The 21,759-nt window shown below is 45.6% G+C and overlaps 1 protein-coding gene across 1 annotated transcript; it reads left to right on the top strand.

The window, feature by feature from the left end:
• Window positions 1-1,515: 1,515 nt before the first annotated feature.
• On the top strand, window positions 1,516-21,029 carry STARD7 (StAR related lipid transfer domain containing 7). Its single transcript, XM_043918720.1, has 8 exons — window positions 1,516-2,290; window positions 10,348-10,556; window positions 10,877-10,926; window positions 12,178-12,288; window positions 12,372-12,454; window positions 12,877-12,976; window positions 18,099-18,183; window positions 19,168-21,029. The coding sequence occupies exons 1-8, from the start codon at window positions 1,965-1,967 to the stop codon at window positions 19,350-19,352; spliced, it is 1,149 nt and encodes a 382-aa protein (XP_043774655.1). The 5' UTR covers window positions 1,516-1,964; the 3' UTR covers window positions 19,353-21,029.
• The last annotated feature ends 730 nt before the right edge of the window (window positions 21,030-21,759 follow it).

Here is a 21,759-nt window from a genome sequence, read left to right on the forward strand (position 1 = left end):
CGCAGGGCAGGCAGGACACGGTGGCAGTCCTGGCTGTCGAAGGGAGGGGGAGATGGCCAGTGGTAGGGGAACTGATTTCAGGTGGGCTCATTAGTTACCAGGGAAAAGAGCAGAGGGACATGCCCTTCACCACCCCTTTGATAAGCTCTCACTAGCTGGGGTCTGGGGCAAGTACCTAGAAGGGTGCAGGAAGGTCAATCCTGAGTAGGGTGTAAGTGAGGCAGGTACAGGTCTGGCAGGGCAAGCACAGAGCAAAGGCGAATCACCATCCTGAGTGGCCTGACCATACACCCTCACATCCGCTTCCAGCCATCCTACCACCAGTGAGAAAAGCTTGGCTCCACAAAGCATCAAATACCATTTTCTGTTATATACCCATTTCTCCTTATTTCAACGGAAAATAAACATCAATAACAATCACCAAAGTAAAATCAGACAGTCTGGATAGATCTAAATTTCAGCTCCCAGTAAAGCAATTTTTTTTTTCTTTTTGGAGAAATATCTTTTATTAAGACCACATAAAACTGTTCATGTAGGTACATTAAGTGCTAAATTTCTAAATGCACTCACTGCCTTGGAATGAGCAGTCTGTCACATGAAGACTTCCTTTTACCGTACTGTAACATATAAGCTTAATATAAGTTTAAAAAATAAAAGAATTTCGTGTAAGGTTTTCCTGCTGGACATCCAGCCCTTTCGTTTTACCGAGGTTGTGCACAGAATAGTCACTTAATACTCTTTAAGATCATTTAGCCAGGCTGTTCTGGGGTAGTGCCAAGTAGGTTTTAGGAAACCTGTTTACCTTCTCACGCTGTCACCTTCGGGTCAAAGACAGAAGGACAGCTACTACGCGACCGGGGCCATCTGCCCCAAGTAACTCCATTCTGCTGCTCTTTTACGAAAGGGCTACCGCATTTCCACACTGAGGTGGGTCACCTGCCCAAGCAGCTCTCTTGACAGCGTCCTAGGCTCTAAGGATGTCCCACTGGCCCGCTCTCGGTCGAGGTGTCGAAGAGAGAGGAGCGGTGCTCAGTGGTCTTGGCTCGTACAGCGCTTCCGGGAAAGCCAGCGGGGAGGCCGAGGAAGGCCCGGCAGGGTCTCCATCCACCAAAGGCGTCTACACTGTCCCGCCCCCAGTCCCCAATCTGGATATCCCCAGCGCCTCGTGGACACAAAGCCAAGATCCCACCCTCACCCTAGACTCAAATTAGAGGCGACGATCTCAAGCCTCTCAAAACAATCGACAGGGCACTGAGCCGGGTTCTAACAGGCACCTGGCCACGGACCCTAGCGGGGCTGGATCCGGCGGCCGGAAGATGGCGGCGGCGGCGAGGTCCTCCGGTCACTCTACGAGCCGCCCTTGACTAGCTCTCGCCGCCGCGCCACCTACCTTGCTAGCGAGGGGTCCAGGCTCGCCGCGCGAGGGGGCAGTGACGAGCACCTGGCGCCACCAATCAGAACCCGGAGTCCGGACCGCGCCCAATCAGGGCCGGGAGGCGGAGACTGGTGGTAGGGTGCAAGTTGGCCCCGCATGTGGTGGACGCGGAACGCTTGGGATCTCTTCGCCAGCTTCGCCGCTTTCCGCGCGCTCTGTACCCCGGCCCCTGGCGCCGGCCCGGGGGCGCCGAGGAGGCAGGGGGCCGAAAGGGCTGTTCCGCTGTCGGCCCTCCGGCGTTGCGGCCGGAACCGCGGAGAGCCTGCTGCAGTGGTCGCGGGCCCACCGCCGCGGCCGGTGCCTGGACCGACTCTTTTTCTCAAAGGAGACTTCTCCTCAGCGGTTGCTGCAGAGGGAGATGAAGGACCTGTTAGACCGTGAGACGACTTCGGGGCCGGCCAACTAGGAGGACTCGGCGAGAGGGCGCCCGTATCCTCCCGGCCTTGCTCCTTTGGCGCCGTGAGCGAGGTGTCGCTCTCCTCCGGGCGCGCGGCGTGTGCACGGGGCCCCGGCGGGGCGAGCGGGCGGCATGTTCCCGCGTAGGCCGCCGGCCGGCCTGGCCGCCTGGCTGGTGGGCGCGGCGGCGGCGGCCGGGCGCGCGGGCGCGCGGGGCGGGGGCCTGCTCGCCCTGCTGGCCAATCAGTGCCGCTTCGTGACGGGCCTGCGCGTGCGGCGCGCGCAGCAGATCGCGCAGCTCTACGGCCGCCTGTACTCTGAAAGCTCGCGCCGCGTCCTCCTCGGTCGCCTCTGGCGCCGGCTGCGCGGACGCCCGGGCCATGCCTCTGCCTTGATGGCGGCGCTCGCCGGCGTGTTCGTGTGGGACGAGGAGAGGATCCGGGAGGAGGAGTTGCAGAGGTGGGCTCGGTGGCGAGGTCGTGCTTCCTCTCTGGGGGTTGGGGGCGGTGGAGCTGGGAGGTGGAAACCTTGAAACCTGGGGCCGGCCTTGGCGATCACTGTCTCCCGTTGACCGGGTGGTACTGGAAGTGACGATGCAAGTAGTTTGATCTGGTTGTAGCAAACCAACGTTTCTACATTGCCTCTGCGGGTTAACTTGATTTGTTGAATTAGAAATAACTGCAGGTGTAGGCTAGTGGAGAGGGGGACTTTGGGGGAGCGTGCCACTATAGAAATAACGTTTTGGGAACTTCCCTGGTGGTCCAGTGATTAAGAAGACTGCGTTTCTAATGCAGGAGGCGCAGGTTCCATCCCTGGTCAGGGAACTAAAATCCCGTATGGCGCAGGGTGCGGCCAATTTTTTTTCTTTTTTTGACTAATTAAAAAAAATAACGTGGGAAGTTGGTATTGAAGACATGTAAGCTATTGCTCATGTAATCTTTCATTCTTTCAGGAAGATGCAAAAGCTGCCCAGGTGGCACAGTGGTAAAGGAGACATGGGTTTGATCCCTGGTTGGGGAAGATCCCCTGGAGGAGGAAATGGCAACCCACTCCAGTATTCTTGCCTGGAAAATTACATGGACAGAGGGGCCTAGGGTCGCAGAGATTCGGACAACTGAGCAAGTACGCTCGCATACAAGGTGCAAAAACCAAACAGGTTTTAAAATGGACCTGAGGATGTAGATACGCAAGTTACAAAGTTACTTTGTTCCAAATGGGATTTGTGAGAAATACCAGGAGAGCTCTTTTGTCATTGTGACTCATGGCAGGATTATGAGACTGGAAATTTTGCCCTCCGGGGACAAACCATTAGCCTACACATTTTAACTTGGAAGAATTAGGTCAGTTTTTCTTGCTGCTGCTGCTGCGAAGTCGCTTCAGTTGTGTCCAACTCTGTGCGGACCCCATAGACGGCAGCCCACCAGGCTCCCCCGTCCCTGGGATTCTCCAGGCAAGAACACTGGAGTGGGTTGCCATTTCCTTCTCCAATGCATGAAAGTGAAAAGTAAAAGGGAAGTCGCTCAATCGTGTCCGACACGCCGCAACCCCATGGACTGCAGCCTACCAGGCTCCTCCATCCATGGGATTTTCACTTCCACTAGAACTCCGAGGGTTTCATTAGGCTCTGTAATCAATGTTGTCATCATCAAAAACCTCTGTGAGAAGTACAGTACCATTAGTTGATTTTGTTGATCTGTGGCTCTAAACTGAGCCCTTAGAGTTTTCATGTAGTGTCATGAGGAAACCTTGCTTTGGGTCGTGCTTTACATTGTTGTTGTTGTTTTTTTTTTTTTTTTAACAAAAAATGTGTGTCTCTCCACATATTCTGCCCCCTGAACTCTGAAACTGATTTCAGGAACCTCGGATAGTCCCCCTACCTCGGATAAATTCCAATACAAGTCTATTCTAGCCTTTTCTTCTGTTATTTCACACTTTTGGTTAGGTTAAAGTGGAAATATTTCGGTAAAGTTAACACTGTGATCTGTCTGGAAGTGCAGCACCCAGATACCAGGCAACATTGTGAGTTGTCGGTAAATGCAAAGTGTATCTTTAGAGCTGGTAATAATTTTCCTAGCAGTAAAAAGGACTGTTTTACAAGTGCAGTTTAAACTCATAACCATGAACAACCTAACTCAAAAACGTTAAGGTATCAAAGCATGAGAGGTGGTCTGCCTAGTTTCTGTTAGTGTTTTGGGGATCTTGTCCGTTTGTTCTGATGGTGTTCTCAGGTATGAGAAATATGGGAAGATAACTTTTTAGTTGCAAAATTACCAATCAACTGTTTGAATTTGCATTCTGTTTTTGATGATGATGGAATACCCATGTTCCACAGTCGTAAAGTTTGAGGGAAAAAATCCTAGTTGGATTTGGTTTGGGAAAGAGAAAGACCAGGAAAGGGCCTCTGGATGCCCTATTGGGAATAGGAGTTGAGTAGTGTTGGGGCCCGGGTGATAGAGTTCATACTATTTCTTCGTATATTTTTATTGATGATATGTTCTAGAACCCCTGTTCAGTAGGTCTCCCATTTCCAGGAGCTGGAGGGGAAAACAGGAAAAGAAATAGATGTGGTAAACATTTGAGTTCATAGTCACTACCCACTGTGGGAGAAAGAAATCAGACAGTTGAAGCACTTGGTTCTAATCCAGCTCCTAAAGAGGTATTGTTCTGTATTAACCCGCTTGGGGTTAATACAGAAGCTTAGACAAAGGCCGTAAGAGCACTTAAGGTGCCCTTTTTGACCCTCCCCAGCCTTGCTGTTCCAGTAAAGGCCCTCATTTAACTCTCCATGTCCAGTTCATTCTTGAGTTCAGTCATATACTTAAAATTTGATCAAGTCCATTTTGAGGATTTTTAGAAATGTTATCTTGATGGGGGGGTTGGCAAATGATATGCTGTCAACTGTATCTTGGTTGTATGGTGATTTGAAAGATCTTTGTTCTCCTAGCTTGTCATGTTTGTATTTTATTATTAATTAATTTATTTTGGTCGCACTGTGTGCAGCTTGCTGGGTCTTAAGTTTCCTGGCTGGGGATCCAAACCACGCCCTTGGCAATGAAAGCAAGGGATCCTGACTATTGGACTGCCAGGGAATTCCCATATTTTATTGAATAAGATATTCTGAGTACAGGTTAATCTTTTTAGGTTTGGTGGGTTTTTTATGTATATTTTAAACTTTTATATTGGTGTATAGCCAATTAACAATGTTGTGGTAGTTTTAGGTGAACAGCAAAGGAACTCAGACATACATATACACGTATCCATTCAACCCCCAGACTCCCTTCCCATGCTTTAAGTATTTTGTTTGCTTTACAGGATGCACTGCTGAAGTTAGAAGATCTTAGATTTTGTTGGCACTGGTTAGATGATTTTGGGTAGCTTCCAGAATGAGCATAGTCCACTGTGCCCTGGGACACGTGCATTTCTTTCATTGTTCGTGGAAGAAGAGCTGATTGTCCCATGGCCCCTAAATCACAGCCTTTGGCTTTTCTGTGCCATTTCTGTACCAGCTTGTCCTGGTGCACTCTCATTCTGACATTGCTGTTGTCACACAGTGATGGGCTGGAAGGCTCCCTTTTTAATGCGAATATCGTAAATAGGAACTCATTAATAGAGAATCAGCATGAAAACTTGGAGAAGGCAATGGCACCCAACTCCATTACTCTTGCCTGGAAAATCCCATGGACGGAGGAGCCTGGTAGGCCGCAGTCCATGGGGTCGCGAAGAGTTGGACACGGCTGAGCGACTTCACTCTCACTTTTCACTTTTCTGCATTGGAGAAGGAAATGGCAACCCACTCCAGTGTTCTTGCCTGGAGCATCCCAGGGACGGGGGAGCCTGGTGGGCTGCCGTCTATGGGGTCACACAGAGTCGGACACGACTAAAGTGACTTAGCAGCAGCAGCAGCAGCATGAAAACTTGAGGAAAGAAGTAAATTGTTCTCGTTGATAGGCCAGGTGTAGAAATCAAGTCTTTTAATGCTTAGTCTAGCTTTCTTACCTGATTGACTTCAATTAAATGACCAGACAAAATAACCACTGCTTTTGGTGCTGGCTGGCATTCTGTGAGTGCAGGGCAAATCTTAGGGAAAAATACTACTAGTAATTTTTTTCTTTTTGGAACATTAAAAAAAATTACAGGAACAAAAAGAAGGAAGTTAAGAAATATGAAAGACTAGGGGAAAATGTTCCATTAATTTCCCTCCTTTTTAAAAAAAATTTACAATTCATTGCTATTGAAATTTGAATAAATTTGTACCAATAAAGTTTCATGAAGAAAATTAGCCGTTTTCCTATTTCAGCCTTTAAACTTTTCACTGTGCTATTAATTAGATACATGATCACGAAAAAGTCCTTTTGGCTTAAAGGGACTCCCCCCCCACCCCCCCACTGTCACTTAAGGATGTTTTTATTCCCATACATTCTTAGATAATCAGAATTATGTAAAAGCAGAGGTTTTTTGTTTTTTTTTTTTTTTGAGATTGTCTTCATTATTTGATGGTTAACCAGTTGGCTGAGAATTGCAAGGAGCTTTTGATGTCTCATTTCTGTGTATGTCCCATGACAGTTGTTCTTCAAGGTCTTTAACTTTGACAATAATTGGGAATTTGAGGAGGGGATCATTGAAACAAAGCAGTGTTACTTTGGTAAATTACTCATTACAGGAATGGCTTCATTTGAGTCATTTTGGAGCCTTATATTAAGCTCTACACTTAGGGTAGGACTCCCCTAGATGAGCCTAATATGATTATATTCATTTTTTTTTGTTTTCATGATTTTATGCCCTCAATTTCCATAGCTTTCCATACAGCCTGCCTTAAATGTTGAAATGACTTTAGTTTTGAAGAAAGGAAAGCATTGACTATCTTTCTTTGATCCTCTTACTAATCTGGTTCTATTGCTATTTCGGGTTTAATCTCTTTTGTCCTGTTTCTTCCCTTGTTACTTAAGTCTCTTAGATAACAAGGTGTAGGCAACCATCCTGTCCAAATAAGATTTGACACAGCAGGCTAATGTGATACATAGTGAGAGGTTTTTTTTTTTTATTCTTCACACAAATGATAGCGACAGTGCTGATGTCTGTCATGTCAGCATTTAGAAATTGAGACTCTTCTGAGATTCTTAAACCTGGGACAATAATTATTGACTTTCATGATGCAGTCTTCTAGCATTCATATTGTGCTGTACAAAGAGTGAGTGTCATACCTTCACAAGACATTGCTATCCCCCCTAGGGACTCAGTCTCAAGATTTTTCAAGGTCACATAGTGACCTTTAATCTTAAGAAGCTGGTTAAGCAGTGGGTCAGAAACTGTACCACTTTGAGTCTTAGAAGGCCATTAAAAATATTGCCTATAGTCATATAGTTTAATTTTCTTAAAACCATATTACTATATAATTTTATGAGCCTCTGATGTATTTTACTCAAGACGTTCTTGCCCCTCTTCATTATGTGGTAAGGACATTGAAGAGTCCAGCTTAATTTTTTTGAAGGGTGCTTTACTAGTCCTCAGCAGATCATGATTGGTCCTACGTGATACCTGCATTGTTGTTCTCACAGCCAGAGCTAGCTGTGTCTTTACTTTTGCTTTCTCCTCTGCAAGACCTTATTGCCTACTCTAAATTTCCTTCCCTATTTCTCTATGGTTTTTGCAATGATAGCAGACAATCCTGTTTTGCAATGTTTAATTCACACTGAAACTTTTAAAAAATGGTTAAACATTTTTCATCAGAACATCAATATAAATTGACTGGCTAGTGTTATCAGTTGCAAACAAAGAAACTGATACAGGTTAACTCTCTCCAAAAAGGGTTTAATTAGAAAGGTGTTAGGACGCAGAGCATTGCCCAAGGCCAAGGAGAACACAGGGTGGCTGGGAGGATAGCCAAGACCTGCTACAGGAACACTCTTTGGACAGTGGTGCTGGTTTTGTTTCCCGCAGATCTGTTGCATTTCTCCTTCCAGAAAAGTGAGGAAATCTGAAAGGTCCTGTGCCCTGAGTTATTTCCTCAAGACTTGAAGCCTCTACCAAAAGTCTCTGATTAACCTCATTTGATGAGGAGTTAGCGTGATAACTGCTATGGCATGAGAGGGGGACTGGGCTGTATCTCACCTAGTTGGGGGTTCTCCTTAATAGAAGAAGATTTCAGGTGGTCAAAACACAAATGTCCTCGTACATAAATACTTTCATTGAAGTTCAAAGTTCAGAGAATTGGAATAAACCTTCAAGGAATAATTTGCTCATGTTACAGGTGGAACTGGGGAGCCTTTGCAGGTAAAATGACTTGTAAATCACAGTTCGAGTTGGCAGAGCTGCGACTAGAACTCAGATCTCTGCGCTATCGTTTGGATGGCTCTAAACTTTTGATCGTGGGTTACTGGTATGGTTTTGAATTTTCGACTTCTAAAGCAGTGTATTAATGTAATCTTTTAATAAGAATTTGAATTATTGAGGCCTACCTCCATATTTATTTTACTCACTCTATTCTGCAAACACTTACTGGACATGTAATGTTTACCAGGTGCTTGCTAGGAGCCATTTTAGTAAGGAGGATAGGCATAAAGATAGATTAATTATAATATAGTGCAGTATGTTTCTGTAGAGGAATACAAGTAAATGTGTATGGTTAACCCTTTCTTGGAGTTAGCCTTGAACTTTATGGGTTTTTTTAATTTATATTTTTATTTGTTGACTGCACTGAGTCTCGGTTATGGCACATGGGACCTTTAGTTGTGCCATCAGACTCTTGTATGTAGGACCGATTTCCCTGACCAGGGAGTGAACCGTGTCCCCTGGCATTGAGAGCACTGCCAGGCAAGACCCTTCGTGTGGTTTTTGAAGGTTAAAGAGGAGTAAGAAAGGGCGTTTCAGACAGAACACATCAGTAGGTGGTATCTTCAGTCTTGAATTGTAAAAGTGACATAGTCAGCCAGCAGTCTTGCTTTCCTAACTGTTGTTTAAAGATTAAAGGGAAAACCGTGTTTTTTTAAAAAATGGTGCTGGGACAACTGGAGATGCATGTGCAGAATAGTGAATTTACACCCCATACCTCACACTGTACACAAAAATTAAAATGGGCCAAAGACCTAAATGTAAACTACAACTTGTAGAAGAAAATATAGGCATACGTTCTTACGATACTGGATTAGGCAGTGGTTTCTTAGATATAACACCAAAAACATGAACAGTCAAAGAAAAAATAGATTAATTTGACTTCATCAAAATTGAAAACTTCTGTACAGCAAAAGTTACTATCAAGAAAGTGGAAAGATGGCCCACAGAGTCAGAGAAAATATTTGTAAATATTTAACAGGAGACTTTTGTTCAGAATATATGAAGAACTTTTAAAACTTGACAGTAAAGACAACCCAATTTAAAACAAAGATTTCAATAGCTCTTTTCTCCAAAGAAGATACACAAATAACCTATAAGCACATAAAAATATGCTAAATGTCATTAGTCATTATACCCACTAGGATTGCTGGAATAAAAAAGATGGACATTAACAAGTGTTGGCAATGATGTGATGCAGGTGGAACCTTCATACATTGCTCGTGTGAATTTAGAAATGGAAAAACTGCTTTGGAAAATAATTTGGCACTTGCTCAAAAAGTTTCCCGGACCCAGTAAATCTACTCCTAGAAATTTACCAAAGACAGCTGAAAGCTTTTGTCTGTACACAAGTTGTATGCAGATAACTATAGCAACCAAAAAGTAGAAAACACATGTCCATCACCTGATTAATAGGTAAACAAAATGTGATATATCCATACAATGGAATGTTATTCAGCCATAAAAGCAATAAACTAGAGCATGAGTGAAACTTGTATATATTACTAAGTGAAAAGAGCCAGACCCGAGGCCATATTTTGTAAGATTTCATTTATATGAATTGTCCAGAGAGGCAAACTCATGGAGACAGAAGTAAGTTAGTAGTTGTCAGGGGCTATAGAAAGTAACTGCTATGGGTAAAGATTTCTTTGGGGGTTGGTGACAGTGTTCTGGAATTGGTGGTGATGGTTGTACAACCTTGGGACTATACTAAAAAGCACTGATTTGTATGTAGTAAAAGTATAATTTTTTATAGCAAGTGAATTATCTCTCTTTAAAATAAAGGAGGAAAAATACATAAGTACTCTTAAAATGTGATAGGAAGACAAGCGAATAAAAAATGGGCAAAGGATATCAAATGACATTTCATAGGCATAAAATGCGAGGGCTAATTATATGGCTAGTATTAAGCACTTTATATGTAAATTTAATTTTTATAATCAACCTTTGAAGTAGGTACTATTATCATCCCCAATTTACAGGTTAAGAAATAGGGATTGTTAAGTAATTTAATATTCTCATTGATGAATGTTAGACTGGGATTCAGACTCAGGAACTCATATTTTTATTCCCTTCACTTTATACTGTTTTAAACCCACACTGCTCTGTGTAAGTCTTTGTGTGGCCAGTTCATTTTTCAGGGCTGACTCCAACCACCCCACCACACCTGTTGGTTTTCTCCTCTCCAGATCCATTGATGAGATGAAACGGTTGGAGGAAATGTCAGGTATGTTTCGGAGCTCTGGAGTTGAGCGCCACCCCCCAGAACCAAAACCCCAGACAGAAGGGATTGAAGATTCAGGAGGCAAAGAGCAGCCATGGGAGATGGTGATGGATAAGAAGCACTTCAAGCTGTGGCGGCGTCCCATTTCAGGCACCCACCTTTACCAGTACCGAGGTGAGCCCGGCCCGGCTGGGGGTGTGTGTCGCCCCGCCGGGGGCATGGCACTCTGTTCTCTTACTCTCCCTTCCGGTTCTGTCCCGGGAGAGCTGCCCTGTGTGCTGTTGGCGTCTCCTCCCTGACAACGAGAGTCTCCTTGTCTGTGTTACACTCTGCTATAGGTTGTCTCTGTCATACATTGTTGCCCCAGTGTGACTTCTGGTTTCTGAATCTGCCTTTAAAATCTGTATGTCAGTACTCTGCGGTTGAAATGCAGTTAAGTGATAGGAATAGAGTGAGTGATGAGTTTGGCAAACATTGCTTATTCTTTGTTCTAGTGTTTGGAACCTACACGGACGTGACACCGCGGCAGTTCTTCAATGTTCAAGTGAGTACATTTCTCCTCCCAGATCTGGAGCTGCTAAGACTAGACGTCCTCTTGCCATTGTCCACATGAGTGATTTCTCTGACTGATAAGAGGTTGGCTTCAGTCTACCCATCTCTCTGCCCCACATTTAACGTCAGATAGCCTCTGGGTGAGCCTTTGACTTGCAGTTTGCCTGCTGGGGATGAGGCCAGTTCTGCTCTTTATAAGGCTGTTGGGAAGATCAAATAGAGGAAGGATTTGAGTGCTTTAATATATTTTATAAGACTATAGTTTTTTCCCCCTAAACAATTTGAGGGCAAGTTACATACCCTTTATTCCAAAAGCCTTCAGTGTGTATTTCCTAAAAAACTGGACATATCTCCCAACTAGCCATGGTACCATTATCAGAGTCAGTAAATTTAACTGATGCAACTCTGATAGAATCTTTGTATTCCAGTTTTACCTGTTGGCTTAGCGATGTCCTTCCCCTTCAGTACAGATGCAGTCAGGACTTAGCAATGTGGAACTTGTCCACAGTAAAGGTGTTTGTTTAATAAAGATAAGAGTATGTGTTCAAAGACTCTGTTCCTCCTTGTGGGGAAATAGAGAAAAGGGGAGCTGGGATCACCTAAAGTTCTACAAAATTTGTTTTTTCCTTGCTGGAGTTCCATGTTTTACTGGACTTTGAGTAACTAGTGTGGTGATTATAACACCCACTGCTAACACACAAGTGCACGCTTTCCCCTAAGCACTGAATTCTGTTGATCTGTATTGAAATTTTGTTGATTTGAATGTGTATGATATGTGTCTTACTTTGAGATTCCTTAGTTGTTAGTGATGTTAGAAATTTTTTTTTTTAGAAATTTTTAAAATAATGCAACTTTTATTTGTGTGAGGTGTCTGCCCGTACTTTTGGACTTTTTGTCTGTTTAAAACTTTTTGGAATTATTTCACCCTTACAGATTTCTATCACTGTCTGCTACTGTATTTTCTCTAGACATGTCTATGACAATATTTTTTTCTTACACTTGGGTTTTTTTTTTTTTTTAAGGTTCACTTTAAAAGTAATGGGATTGGCCTACAGGAAGGGATTTTATTAAAAGACTCATCAGTAGTAAACACAGCTGTGTCTTGACACTTGGGCACTGCTTTTTAGGTCAGATCACAGTTTCAGAAGAAGGTTCTTGGGTAAGAGGCCCACTCATCTGGAGAAGTCTTCTGTAGCTTTGTTTTGGATCTCTTGGGTCTTCATGGTCTTTGCTCTTTCTGTAGCTGGATACAGAATATAGGAAAAAGTGGGACGCCCTGGTGATCAAGCTGGAAGTGATCGAGAGGGATGTGGTCAGTGGCTCTGAGGTTCTTCACTGGGTGACCCATTTTCCTGTGAGTATTGTCACCTCTGGTTTTGCTTTGATCATGTCCACATGAGACAGAGCCCTGATCCTCCCACCCCTCCTCTTCTTTAGTACCCGATGTACTCACGGGATTATGTGTACGTTCGGCGGTACAGCGTGGATGAGGAAAACAACGTGATGGTGTTGGTGTCACGGTACGTGTGCTGAGCAGTGGTTCCTATCGAGTCCCTTCAGCTTGGCCTTCATTCACATGTGTCTGCTGGGAGTCTGCTTGTCTTGTGAGTGAAGCCAGGGTGCCGTGCATCCCAGCAAGAATGTGAGAGGGCTGGGACTGGTGACTGTCTCAGAGGGTTGAAGGGTTGCAAACCTTTCATCAAACTAATTCTTCAGTTCCTTAATGCTGATAATTGAAAGAGACACTGTCTTCTTAACACAAAGCCTACTGAGGCAGGAAACACCGAGGTAACTCACTCTGTAGAAGGTAGTGTATATTTATTTCATGACTTTTCTGATGGAGTCATTTAAAAGTTAAGAGGCTGCCTTTACTTCGTAACTTCAGCTCCGGTGGGCCTGTGTGTAGACAGTTCTCAGTTTCTCTTGCTTCTCTCCCTGCCAGTGCTGTGGAGCACCCGAGTGTGCCAGAGTCTCCGGAATTCGTCAGGGTCCGATCATACGAGTCCCAAATGGTTATCCGTCCACACAAGTCATTTGATGAGGTGAGTTGTACATCATCCGAGATGTGATGGGTTAGCGGTTTATGAATTTTCTCAAGGAACGCCTTTTGTCTGACCTGGGGAGGGCATGCTGGTTCTCCAGCTTGGCTTGCGTCGGATCCACGGGAGCTGTGGCCTGAGGATTTGCATGTCTTAAGCTCCCAGGTGAGGCTGGTGCTACTGGCCTGGGAACCACACTTGAGCACCCCTCCTATAGAGTGGTGTACCTGGAAGACCCTTGAGACAGAGTAGTGATGACCCCTTGGCTCCTGTTACCTGAGGGGCAGTTATGAGAAGACGATGGCCCTGACTCATACAGGCTTCTTGGTGGCGTTCAGCCAGAGCGAGCTACGTTTCCATCAGAATTCCCACCGTGGGCAGAACACTTAACACATTTCTGGACTCCTGTTTCCTTATCAATGCTGTCTGCTTTCTTGAGCATTTTATGACCTTCCTTTGCAAAGAATATTTTCTTCAACTTAGTGTGGTGTTTTATTTTTGATGTTTTAGCCAAATCTCTGTTGAGCATACATACTGATTGTGGTTCCTGTTTTTAGTCCTGTTAACTTTGAAATCACTTTGTTTTTCCCCATCGCTTCTGTTTTAGAGCTGTATGTTCTCTTAGCCGTGCTTTTGTTTTCAGCAAGTTGTTTTACTTCCACCACCGTATAATAGGACTCTTAAGCGTGACAGAAACCTTGGTTTGCCTCTGTCAGTGTGGTGTTTTACGGGGAGGTGTATGTTGATGTTTGTACCGTTTTAGAGCAATATTTTTTTTTTTTTTTTTTGCGCATGGGATCTTTACCACCAGGGATCGAACCCCTGCATTGGAAGCTCAGAGTCTTAACCAGTGGACTGCTAGTAAAGTCCCATAGAGCAGTGTTTTTCAAACCATGCATTGCTACCCACTAGTGGGAGACAGACTTAATTACTGCTTGAAAAGGAATAAATAGAAACAATCTAAGCATATTTTATGAAACTTTTGTTTGATTACATATGTACAAGTATATGTGTGAGAGAGGCTGAGAAAGAAAGAACTTGGTTGGCAGTGTAGAAAGTATTGTTTCCAGTGTGTTGTAAGTAAGTATAGTTAAACATGTTTCAAAGTCCTTGCATTAGAAGCAAGAATGTTGCTATTGCCTGGGCAGGCTGGGGACTGTGGGAGTTAGAAGTATGCCTCATGCTTTTCTTTGATGTTGCTTCTGAAATTTGAACTTTGTCCGTGTATTTCCTGTTTGGGGGGGAAAAGTGACTGGAGTGCCAGCATTACCGCCTTTGGAAACCCTGACCGTGAAATAGCTAAGGCAGAGTCGGGCCACCAGCGGAGTCTGTTGTCAGTAAATAGCTTCTTTCAGCTGAGGCGGGGGAACAGTATGCATTGTCTGTGTAAGTATTATAGCATATTGTGGCAAGCTCTTAGGAGAAAGGTAAGACTTGAGTTGGTTCTTGTAAAAAAGCAGCCTCTAGGTAGAGGAAAACAGGAAGGACCCTGGAGGTAGAAGACATGATTCAGCCGCAGACGAAGGAAGGAGGGAACCTTGGATGTTGAGAGACTCAGTGCTTAGAGAGGAAGGCAGAGTTTAGGGAGGAGTGGTGATTACCTTGACCGTGTATAGAAGGTACTTGAAAACCAGGAGCTGAGTTTGGATTTGCCAGATGGAACGAAGATCCTGAGCCAAGGTGTGGTGTTTTTTTTGTGGCTGTGCTGCCAGGTTACAAGACCTCAGTTCCCTGACCGGGATTGAACCCAGGCGATGACAGTGAAAGCCTGGAGTGCTCACGCCCAGGCCATCATGGAACTCCCCATTTTCACTTTTTATTAAGGAAAATTTGAGGTGTAGACAAAAGATAGAGAAGTAGAATAACATAATGCATGGACTCTGTATCCTCCCTCGACTCCGGCAGTGACCACACACTTGGCCAGACTTGTTTTATCTGTACTCTTTCTGGTCACTTTCCCACAACCCTGATTTTTTTTGAAGCAGATTCTAGTGAAGAACTGAAGAATTCCTCTATACATATTTTAGTTTTTATCTCAAAAAGAAAGATTTTTTGAAAACATAATATCGTATTCCCTAATATCTAACATCTATAGTGTTCAAGCTTTTCTGATCATCCATGAATTTTTTTGTATTTATTTGAATCAGGATTTCAGATAAGATCCAGATATTGCAATGTGTTCACACCATAGCTTTGCATCTATATCTTGAGTTCTCCCTCCGTTTTCCCCCCTTGGAATTGTATTTATTGGAGAAGCATTTCTTTGTCCTGGATTTTGCTGGTTATGTTCCCATAGTGTCATCTGATGTTTTTCTGTCCCCTGTGTTCCCTGTGTGTGGGTACTTAGAGCTAGAGGTTTGAACAGATTCAGGTTATTTGCTTGGAGCAAGACTGCTTTATTAAAAGGTATATAATGTCTGGTTTTGCCTTTTTATACAGTTCATGGGGTTCTCACAGGAAGTATACTGGAGTGTCCTGCCATTTCCTCCTCCAGTGGATCACATTTTGTCAGAACTCTCCACTGTGAACCAACGGTCTTGCGTGGCCCTGCATGGCATGGCTCATAGCTTCATTGAGTTAGCAAGCCCCTTCACCATGACAAGGCTCTGATCCCTTTCTTTGTGAATTCGGAGGTGATTGATGAATATTACTCAGCTCAACTATTAGAAGTTACAAAATACTATTTGTATGAACTCTTCATTCTTTCTTCGCTTATTTCTATTTATTAGATGACATACTTGAAAGTCGCTCAGTCATGTCCAGCTCTTTGCAACCCCATGGACTATACAGTCCATGGAATTCTCCAGGCCAGAATACTGGAATGGATAGCCGTTTGCTTTTCCAGGGGATCTTCCCAACCCAGAGATCAAATGCAGGTTTTCTGCATTGCAGGCGGATTCTTGACCAGCTGAGCCACCAGGGGAGCCAGTACTTGAAAGTTTATACATTGACTATTTGATTTCCTATAGTTCACAGAGGAAAGGGAAATAAGAAAGATGCTGATTTATTTCCTTCATTTACTAGCTTTTAAAATATTGAATTGGTTCTTTCAACAAGCAGCCCTCCAGAGGTTAAAGTTTTTAGTTTTTAAAGAAATGATGGGACTTACCTGGCGGTCCAGTGGCTAAGACTCATACTTCCTATACAGGGGGCCTGGGTTCAGTCCTGCATGCTGTGCAGTACGGCCACAAGGAAAAGAGGTACTGTTAGAGACTCAAAGATTTAAGCATACCTGGTTTGTTTTACAGTCTCTTTTATCTAGGATCCTCTTATTGACCAGAGTCGTTTTGACTTGACCTCAGAAACTCTGCTGTCTTCTGGTGCTATGTTTCAGGTTCACCTTCTATAGTTTAGGTGTGAATCTGAAAATGAGCATTTCTTCTAAGAGCCTTAATACCACACTTTGGCATCTAGAAGTTCTCATATTTCTAGGCCTGTTCACTCTTAAGAGTAATTTAGCTTACATCCCTGTCCTTTCTACCCATTTAATTCCTTCTTCCTGATGGCAACTGTTTTCAGTTTGGACTTTTTTCAGTATAGGCAGTAGTGGATGAGAACTCAGGACTTTGGACTTCTCAGTCCAAGTGTTTTATGGGAAGGGTCATTTCAAGTTTTTTTATATATATTAGCTCGTGTTGTCTCCTGGCCAGCCTTTGTGGTGTCACTCATTCCCACTGTGCATGCCTCACCTCTCCTTACTCTTTACTTCTGTGGCATTCGGTCTGTGTCTCTGTTACAGCACCTATTTGTCCTATTAATTGGAAACTCCTGTGGGCAAGGACTAGCATGTTCTTATCTCCCGTTTAGTGCCTCGCACAGTGCCCAGACACATAGCAGACATTCAGAGAGCTGCTGAGTAGATGAATAAAGGACTAAGCGTTTCACCCAGGGAATAAAGAAGGTGAGCTTCAGTATAAAGGCCTGAGAGTCACAGTGCTGCTGTCTACAGTTCTGGCCAGTCTGCTTTTTAAAGTGCAGGGTCGGGGCCTCGGTGGCAGTCCATTGGTTAAGATTTTGCCTTCCAGTGTAGGGGGTTTGAGTTTGACCCCTGATTGGAGAGCTAAGATCCTGTAGCCAAAAACCCAGAACATAAAACGGAAACAATAACAAATTCAATAAGGAGTTTTTAAAGTGGTTCTCTCTTACCCTGCGGGTGGAGCATATTTGCTTCAGACCTCTCCGGGGATCGGGACCCCTGTAAATGTCTTTAATCTTTGTCTTCATTGTACCAGTGAGAGGGCTGAGTCAGCGAGAGTGGGTCCCTGGCCCTGTGGTCAGGATTCTGGGTTCATCTTGGCTCTGGTTGAATATGTGGGTGAGCTTGAGCAAAGTCCCTTCACCTTTTGTGCTCAGTTTCCTCATCTATAAAATGGGGATTAGCAGTGTCTACATTATAGGATTGTTGTGAGGAGCTGAAGCAGTTCCTAACACATAGTTGTAAGCGCCGTGTAAATGTTTGATGCTAGTGTTAACAGTGATAGTAGTAAGAGTTAACATCGTTTCAATAAAGATTAAGATATTTAAACATGGTGGGGTATGTGTTGAGGTCCACCCCCACATTCTAAGATTGACTAGAAAGATGCATAGGACCCAGCTGACAGTGTACTCACAGCTAAGATTTATCACAGTGATGGGGGAGATGCAGGCGGGGTCTGGAGGAATCCCTGTGGGTTCTCTCGGAACACATCCTCTCCCACCACAGAAAAGCAGCAGCACGTGTGATGATTCTGCCTGGAGAAGCCCAGTGGAGACTCGGCACCCAGAGTCTGTACTAGGGGCTGGTCACACGGGCACCCTCTGCCTAGCACGTCCTACAGTCCCAGACCCCAGGGGGAGAGCAGGGGCTCAGCAGGAAGCACGTTGTTTGCACAGAGGGGGCACAGGTAGCCCTGGAGTACTTAACTGTTGACCGGGGTCAGGCCGGCACCAACCTACCAGACACCACTGGGCCAGCCTCACGAGATAGTAACCTCTCAGGTCTTCGGTGTTAACTCTTCTCTGCTCAGGGTGAAAAAAAATGCAGCTCTCTGCCCCAGAGTCCCATCTTGGTTATTCTGTGGCACTGGGGATGGAGGCTGTGAGGGGTGATTTGGGTACCTTCATCTTTGCTGTTTTTCTTTTCTAGAACGGCTTTGACTACTTGCTGACATACAGTGACAACCCCCAGACCGTGTTTCCGCGCTACTGCGTTAGTTGGATGGTTTCCAGTGGTGAGTGGGTGCTTGTGCACGGGCCCGGGTACTTGGGCTGAACGTTTTGTTTTTCTCTAGCTTCTCAGTGGCTTCAAGGAGGCTAAGACTTGTTTCACGGGAGGCCTTCCGAGTTCTTTGTTGAATACTGTCTTGAAGGTAGTGAAGCCTCTAGCTGCAGTTTGGAGGGATGAGCATTCTGGAGTCCCAAAAAGAAGCCTGTGCCCAGAGGTGAATCGAAGAACGTTTGCCTAATACACACTGTGTACATTAATGCATTTACAAATTTTCTTCTTAGATCGTGTCGGAAGCCTTAAAACATGTGGTTATAGGACAGTCCACTGGAGAAAGGGGCCACCACCCTTCTTAACAAAGGCAACAGCACATCACTGCTGTGATTGACTGCATTTTTCCTGGCCGGTCTCTTCCCTTAGAAACAGCTTCATGAGATTTTCTCTCTTGTTCTGTGTAAGCGGTGTCTTACCCTTCAGGGGGGAATGGAGAGGAGATTAGGTGTTTCTGTTTGACATTTTTCAGCAAAATTGGCCGTGCCACTGATAAGTGATATTTGAATCACATAAAAGAGCGCCTGTGGGGACTCAGGTGGCTTGATCAATGCCCCTTTTCAAAGGGTCCCGGAGGTCCCAGATGGCTTTCACTGCCTGTAAGTTTGTTGTTTGTCAGCGAGGCTGTGGTCTCTATAAGGAAGCATTGACTTCCTGTCTGGAGAGAAACAGGCCCTGCTAATTTTGAGCCTGGTGGCTCAGCAGTAGAGAATCCACCTGCCGATGCAGGTTTGATCCCTGGGTCTGGAAGATCCCCCTGGAGAAGGAAGTGGGGAAACAGTAACTCACTCCAGTGTTCTTGCCTGGAAATCCCATGGACAGATTTACAGTCTGTGGGGTCACAAAGAGTCGGACACGACTGAGTGACTAAAACAGTGAAAACATAGTGAGCCTACTGGTTTGTGTGTCTGCCCGCCCAGATTGCCCTCTCTCCCAACAGGAATGCCAGATTTCCTGGAGAAGCTGCACATGGCCACTCTGAAAGCCAAGAACATGGAGATCAAAGTGAAGGACTATATCTCATCTAAGCCTTTGGAAGTGGGGAGTGAGGCCAAAGCCGCCACCCCATCTTCTGAGCGCAAGAGCGAGGGCAGCTGTGGGCCTGCCCGCATCGAGTACGCCTGACAGGCCCTGGGGGAAGTGGGGCCAGGCGGGTTCCAGCCCTGTCTCGGCGTCATCACTCCCTCCACTGCGGAACAGGGTGGGTTCGCAGGGCTCTGCTGTAGCCACCACGCAGGCTGATTCAGTACTGGTGTCCGCTCTCAGAGCCCTGCTGCTCTGTATCGGAACAGGAGGCGGCGGCATCTGAAGGGCCTTGTCATGTTCTAGGGCCAAGCATTTTGAAACTGGTGTTCCTGGAGCTCCTCTGGAACCAGCCTCGCCTCAGGCCGGATGGGACGACATCCTTTACTTTCTCTGCCCACATTCCGTTCTCAGCCTCGGTTCTGCGGCACTTTGGGTTGGTTTCCTTCGGTTCTGAAGGTCCAACTGGACCACTTGGACGGTTGAGTTTTCAGTGACAGGTCATGGCGGGAGGCACTCTAGGTCACAGTCCTGGTGTTGAAGGGGTGTGAACTATTGCTTGGCAGCGTAAGTGCCTTGTCCTCACCTTCCGCTGTCTCTAGGGACATAAAGTTTGTACTAAGAGATGTTAATCTCTGCCTCCCATTGCCGTTCCCCACGCAAAGCAGTTTCCCTTGAGTCAGCCAGTTCTTCGGTATTCATGTGCTGTGTTCATCTGGGTCACCGCCTCCCCGTGTAGTGTAGCCCATTTACCAAGAACGCTGGGAAACTAAACACTGTCAGACAGTAACTCTATCATCAGTGTTTTTGATAGGATCAGTGGAGATGCTCAAAACATCCAGTTTAGCTTTGTGTTTTTTTTTTTTAACTTCTGTGTTAAAAAGCGGGGGTGGAATTAGGGAATGGAATAGGATTTTTTTTCCCATAGTCTGGGCTGTATAGACAGCACTGTTTTGATTCGGGCATTATTTTTCACACTTTGGGTTTGACTTTATGCCGGCAACTTGGCCATCTTGGAAGGCTGAAGGCAGAGGGGTGGGGGTTGGGCGCCTCCCTGGAAGCTCTCAGAGCTGCAGACAAGCTGTGAGAGCAGACAGATGCAGTCGGTCCCAAATGCTCATCAAGGGGGATGTGATTCATGTGACCCTGTGAGAAGCTTTTTGTCCTCTTCCGAGCTAAAATTAAGGCAAGCCATGCTGTTGAGATAAAATCACAATCAGATGGGATCGGCCTGGCCTGGCTAACTGTCACGCTGCTCTGACCAGGAGCAGCGGAAGGGCTCCAGACCCTCCTCCTTCCCCTTGTTAGAGTATGAATGACCAGATCCCCCACCTCCACTCGCTACCCTTTTCTGTTGCTCAAAGGGGGGCGAAAGCTGAGATTAAGCCCCTTAAACTTTTTGTGGCCTAAGTTTGTGCCAAGGAAATGCCTGCTCCACTCTTTGACTTCTTGCAATCTCCGCGTCGTTGGCAGACCAGATGGGTGCCTCAGACAGCCCCAGCTTCTCTTCATCGGTTGTGTCTCCCTCCTCATCCCCAGGGACGAGTCCCTGGGTTGCATTGGAACTTAGCGCCTGCGACTGTTGGGACAGGGGTGGTATGGGCGAGTGCCGTGAGTACACTTGAGTAAAGGAGCTGTGTGTTGCTCACGTGCTTTTTGGCAATTTGACTCTTCACTTGGTCTTGGTCTGTACAGTTACTTACGTCATTGTAATGATTTCACTCCTGACTGTGATGTTTTTACCAAATGAGTGAATAAATACATAAAGATTGGTATGAAGGGATGTGTCTTTGGACATACGTTGTCAAGGAAGTCTTGCATACTGGGCTTATTATTTCTTCCTGGTCAAAAAGCGTATTCCTGCCTGCAGAGCTGGCACATGAAAGCAGCAAGGTTTGATCTTCCCTGGCGGTAACTGCCACACCACCCACCACCTTGTCTATGGATTATAAGGCCTTTCCAGGTGACCAGATTGGCAATTGAAAACAAACCACCCGTTTCCACTTCCTTGTCTGGATCCACTGGTAACCCACACCCTTTGCTTTAAAAGGATGGACTTGGCGGGAACAGCGTTAGGAGTGGCAGGGCCTCTGGCCTGGGTCTGGAGCCCTGGAGTTGGAGAGGGGGAAGTGAGCCCCAAAACCCAGGGCATGGTGGAAAGTGAGGTCACACAGGCGGTCCTGGGATGCAGGTTGGTGCCGGATGATGGATCCATTGAAGACATTGAGCACATGGTGAGTTTTGAGTGTATGCATGATGGTGCCTGTGGGAGACACGAGGTGAACACAAATGCACACGCAAGACTCTGGCCGCTCCTCCACATTGCTGGAAAGTCCTCTCAGCTAGCAGACCTCCTGTTAGAGGTCATGGGCTGCGGGTACACGTGGGTCTGTGTAACCCCTCACTGGAGAGCTGGGTGCTGGCCTTCGCCCTGCCGTGGAGGCCCCTGCTTGGCACCCTGGCCGCTGTCCAGGCTACACGTGAACAGTTGCACAGAGAAGCAGTTGGG

Source organism: Cervus elaphus, chromosome 11 (assembly GCF_910594005.1).
Source record: "Cervus elaphus chromosome 11, mCerEla1.1, whole genome shotgun sequence".
Taxonomy (NCBI): domain Eukaryota; kingdom Metazoa; phylum Chordata; class Mammalia; order Artiodactyla; family Cervidae; genus Cervus; species Cervus elaphus.